This window comes from Mus pahari, chromosome 14 (genome assembly GCF_900095145.1).
Source record: "Mus pahari chromosome 14, PAHARI_EIJ_v1.1, whole genome shotgun sequence".
Taxonomy (NCBI): domain Eukaryota; kingdom Metazoa; phylum Chordata; class Mammalia; order Rodentia; family Muridae; genus Mus; species Mus pahari.
In genome coordinates this window covers 26,327,086-26,332,261 of record NC_034603.1, presented here as the reverse complement: position 1 = coordinate 26,332,261, position 5,176 = coordinate 26,327,086, and the positions used below count along the sequence as shown (strand labels likewise).

General features: G+C 46.6%; 1 protein-coding gene across 1 annotated transcript; it reads right to left on the bottom strand.

Moving 5' to 3' along the window:
* Positions 1-1,303: 1,303 nt before the first annotated feature.
* Positions 1,304-4,929, bottom strand: LOC110331303 (protein RoBo-1-like). Its single transcript, XM_021211788.1, has 6 exons — positions 4,856-4,929; positions 4,252-4,341; positions 3,718-3,828; positions 3,139-3,291; positions 2,287-2,418; positions 1,304-1,664 (listed from the first exon to the last, which is right to left on the bottom strand). The coding sequence occupies exons 2-6, from the start codon at positions 4,322-4,324 to the stop codon at positions 1,426-1,428; spliced, it is 708 nt and encodes a 235-aa protein (XP_021067447.1). The 5' UTR covers positions 4,325-4,341; positions 4,856-4,929; the 3' UTR covers positions 1,304-1,425.
* Between the last annotated feature and the right edge of the window lie 247 nt (positions 4,930-5,176).

Below are 5,176 nucleotides of genomic sequence, written 5' to 3'. Positions count from 1 at the left end.
CATACATACATCCAGCATCAGAATGGGGAGAACGTGAGGCCATGTTCCTGCCCTCCATCTGTGGTACAGTGTACAACCTGTATACACTAGTACTTGGGGAGCTCAGAACAACTATATAAAATAGCTTCAACTAAAATCTCCAGACAGACCCAATGTTTTCACCAGGGATGTATAACAGGCAACCATATGAGGTCCAGGTTACATGGCCTATAGCTTGTTCTAGGACAGCCAGGGCCACAGAGAGAGACCCTATCTCAAAAGAAAAGAAAACAGCATTATATACCAGTGTGCCATGTGGTTTGGGGTGATGAAAGGCTGTGGAGTTATTGGCTGTGGAGGCTGCAAACATTGTGAATGTACCCACCGTCACCCCTGCACATGAACATGATCACTCTGATCTGGACAGTAAGTGGTTGCTTATTGATTGTTTTCTCAGGGGATGGAGAAAGAAGTGTGTGTGTCACAAAACAGTGACATGAGAAAGGTATTAAACTCAAGGCTGGGAAGCAGAGCAGTGCCAGTGTTTTCCAGTGTTTGTAAAGATTTTATTTTTATGATCAAAGATGCTAACTAATATATCTAGGGACATTTCAGAACTCATCATAAATTATATCCTAATCCCAAGTTGAAATTTACTTAATGGTGTGTGTGTGTGTGTGTGTGTGTGTGTGTGTGTGTGTTTGCAACTTGAGCCAGCAACTCTAAAATCCTGTGTTAACTGCACACAACTGCACCATCTAGTAGAAGACTTGTCTCTTGAAACAGTCTGGTTCCCATGAAATAGGTGTTCTGCCTGAGGGACAAACTTGCTTGTCTGTGGGGGCAAATGTTTCCATTGAGGGCATTTGGGGGCTGATGGTCTGAAAGTCTCTGCTGTTGCTGGGATCAAAGGTGAGTCCAGGCTCTGACTGGAGCGATGCCCTTCAGGAGGCCTGAATAAGATGGAAAGGCTGACCATTAGGAGTCTCAGAAACAGTAATAAGGGTAAAGAGAACCTCATGAACGTCAGCTCAGATGTCTCAGACATGCTACAAACAAAGAAGAGGTTGCTACAGAATGGCTCATAGGGGCCTACAGAGATGGCTCAGCAATTAAAATCATGGTCTTACAGAGAACAGGAGTTCAGTTCTTAGCACCTACATCAAGAATTTCACAATACCTGTAACCGCAGCCGAAGGAGATCTGATACTCCCTTCTGAACTCACCTGGATGCCACTCGCAACACACACACACACACACACACACACACACACACACACGAACACCTGTGCACACAATTTTTAAAATTAAGTAAAACTGAAAATGGATTGGAGTTTTTAAATGCTGAAATACAAAAACATCAAGAAGTCACAGACTTTTGATTCTCACTGAAGGAAGCCCTCCAAGTGTGTGTGTAGGACTGTGGGATGGCCTGAGCCTGGAAGATCAAACCAAGACTTTCAGCAGGAGGAGACTAATCAGAATTGGCACTGTTGAGATGGATGTCGGTCGAAGGCCCACGCTATCCGTAACTGATGAGGGGGTTGGAAGTACAGGGAACCCGCTGGAGCAGAAGGTGCGGATATTTACAAAGTCCAAAACGGTCATATTCAGGTTGCAGGCACTTTCTGTCGCACAGCCCGATCCGACCATCACTACTGAAAGGGGACTACTGCTTCCAGCAGCTGAGAAAAAGACCCAGGAGTTAGTTTCCCCCTTTCTTCTGCCCTCCTCACCCACATCCATTAGGAAAGGAAACTGTGCTAAGGATGGTCCAGAATCCACAACCTCTGCCTCTTGCCTGAGATGTGTGTGTGTCAAGTACCATCCCACGCGTGCAGAGGTCCAGCTTTAGTATCCTCTGATCCTATTGTCTCCCCCAGTTTAGGAGGAACCTTAGTTTAGTTTACAGGGACCCTCGAATCTCAGACACAATCCCAACACTGAGGTCTCTGGATGCCTACTCACTAGGAAAGATGATCTTGAGGCACATGGGGAAAAAGACTAGATGTAGGACTTCAATGTTGACTAAAATCCTTCTAAGGTATCTGTCTATTCTACCCCGGCTCCACTAAGGAAACTGTTGTGGATTCCCCACAAACTGACAACAGAACTCAGCTTCATGAGACAGCCACACGGCAATGCTGCTTCCTGCGTATAGACTTGCGGATACCGAGTGGTGACAAATATTTCCCGTTTCCCCCGTTACATTGTGGCATAATTGGCTGTGTGGTGATAAATGGTGATAAATGAAACACTGTACCCTTGACGGTGAGAAAAGCACGATGCTTGAGGAGAGAATCATACCTGTGCCGATGACGACAACACACTTCTTCTCGTTCCCCGTGCACTTCAGGAGAGTTGGAATACACAGCTTGCCTGCCTCCATATAGCAGGCAAAACACTGAACACCATTGGCTTTTGCAGGCACCTGAGATGCTGAGTGGGGAGATTTAAAAAAAAAAAAAGTATTAATCTTGAGGAATAGACAGGAAACAATAGCTGAGAACATCACTCCCTCACTCACCAGATCCAATATCATTGTTCTTTCATAATTGTTCAAAACAAAACAAAAATACAACTAAAATGACGTAAGAAGAACAGGTAAAGCCAAGTTCCCAAGATCCTTTGGTTATTGATGTACACCCAAATATCTTTACATTTCTTCAGTCTCTTGCCTCTCTACTGTGGCAGGAGAAAAATTCCTAGATATCAGAAAAGAAAATAATCTTCAATCTAAAAAAATGCTGATCAAAGGGTAAGGAATTAGCCAGGTACAACAAACACAGAGAGAGACAGAGACAGAGAGACACAGACAGAGAGAGAGACAAACACAGACAGACAGAGAGAGAGAGAGAGAGAGAGAGAGAGAGAGAGAGAGAGGTGCATGCAGGCACATGCAGGCACACGCTCTCGTGCATGGCTTTTAACAGTCATTCATCTTCCCACCCAGGTACAAGGCTTGTATCTACCCTTGCACTTCCAAAGGACAGTGGCCTCGGGGAAAAGAAAGACTAACGAGCAGCATTTCTGCATCCCAGTGCAGGGAGGAGTCCACAGAAGCCAGAGGAGCCATGGTGCGGGTACCGAGGAGCCATGGCGCAGGTACCAAGAGGGCATGGAGCAGGTACCAAGGGGGCAGAAATGAACTTCACTCACGTTGAGTGTCCAGTTGGTTGCACTTATCAGTAGCGCAGCATCGCTGGTCATATCTAAATGTCCGTTGGTCCCCCAGTGTCGCCGAGAATGCCAGTCCAGTACATTCATCTAGAGAACAGCCTTTCTGCTGGACACTTAGGTTTGTGGACAACTCTGCAGACAACCAAAACCCCTCATAAAAATGTCCCTTCTGAGCCCCAGAGAGAACGAAGCCTCCAGTGTGGAAATAAATCTTGTTCCATCACTGGATACTCTTACCTCTCCAAAGGGACCCTCTGTTTCAGAGAGCAAAGCTACAGGGGGATGATCTGTTACAAAGGGGGTGTTCTGAGGTAGAGCTTAGCGTGCAAGATACTGTGAGTTTGATCCCCAGCACTGCAAGGAAAAGTAGGGGAGGGTGGGAGTGAGCACTCCAAACTGGGTGAACGAGCATGCTGCAGGAGCCAGTGTCTCTGACGCCTTCCGCTTTGACCCCTGTGCTTCATCCCCACCACCCTGAAGCAGCTACACTCCCAACCCCAACCTGAGAGCACGGGAGGATACCTTGAAAGAGGCATAATGGAACAAAGGGTGACTCACCTGGCATTTTAAATTCCTGTATTTGGCTGAAGCAGCTTTTGGAGGTCTCGCATGTGCCCGCGGGCTGACACTGTCCATTTGTGCACGCAGAGTTTTCACAAATGAAACTCTCTAAAGGAAGAAATAAACATGAGCAAAACACCGTCAAAGGGCACTGAAGCCGCTGGTTCCAACATGCCAAGAACCCTGGGAATCAGGGAGCCATTTAGCTCTCCACTCGAGCAGCCCATGCAGCCCACGGTCTACCCACCTCCTCTTCCCATCTTTGGGAGAAAGGGGTCTCTTGTCTACTTCCTCTTTTCTTAAGATTTGATTTATCTATTTTCACTTTATGTGTCTTAGTAGTTTGCATGCATGCGTCTAAGTGCATCACATATGTGTAAGACCAGAAGAGCGTGTTGGATCTCCCAGAACTAGAGTTACAGATAGTTGTGAGTCCTGTGGGTGCTGGGAACTGAACCCAGGTCCTCTGCAAAGTCAGCAAGTGCTCCTAAGCTCTGAGCCGTTTCTCTGGCCCCTCTTTTTGACTCTTACCCACAAAGATCACAGCAAACTCCGTGACAACAAAGACAGCAAGGAGGCTCTTCGAGACTGAGGACCAGAACATGACAACTCCCAAGAACACTGCAGGAGGCCCAGATGAAGATGAAAGGGTCAGAGATACGGGGCTCAGCCATGGAACCAGTATCCCACACACTGGGCTGTGTGGTCCATTAGTTCACTCATTCAGTTGCTCATTTACTTAATTATCCCATAAACCAGAATTTTAAAGCCCTTGCTTTGTGCTACATATGGCTCTTTGAGGGAGCAAAAAGAGAAAAACAAAAACACATTAAAAGTAGCCCTATCTGTCATAGAAGCATCAAAGGAAACCGTCTTCCTCACTTGGGTGGGTCTGAAAGATGGTAGATCTCCTTCCACGAATGAACTGGCTGAATTAGCCAAGAAATTACTCCTCTGGAGGCAGGGGAGGCAGGTAGAGAGACTCTCTATGTACTAGAAAATTCTAGGCAATTGTGTTGAAGAGCAATCAGACCTTTAGCTAAGGACATGGTTTCACCACGAACTTCCTAAGTCAGTTTCCCCCAATAGCTGGCCTTCATCTCCAGGTGTCATGGCCCACCCTAGAAATTCTCACCAAAGAGGATCCCTGCTCTTCTGAAAGGACTGCCGTGAGCTGGAGAGGAAGCAATCTCACCTAGAGAAAGGGTGAAAGGAGGACTTTCTCTGCCTTGTTGTTACTTTTATAGCCCAGAGGACCATTGCCTGGCAATTAAGGCACTGTAAGTAGTATCTTGGCATGAAGTCAAGTGCACTACACTTCCTGGTCTTCTAGAGAGAGATTGATACTCTCAGAACAGTGCTTCCTGACCTCTGGCTGCTAGAGATGGGGAGGAGGTTATGATGGTCCAGGACCTCCTTTGAGCTACAGGAGATACTTTAGGCAATCACAGTTGCA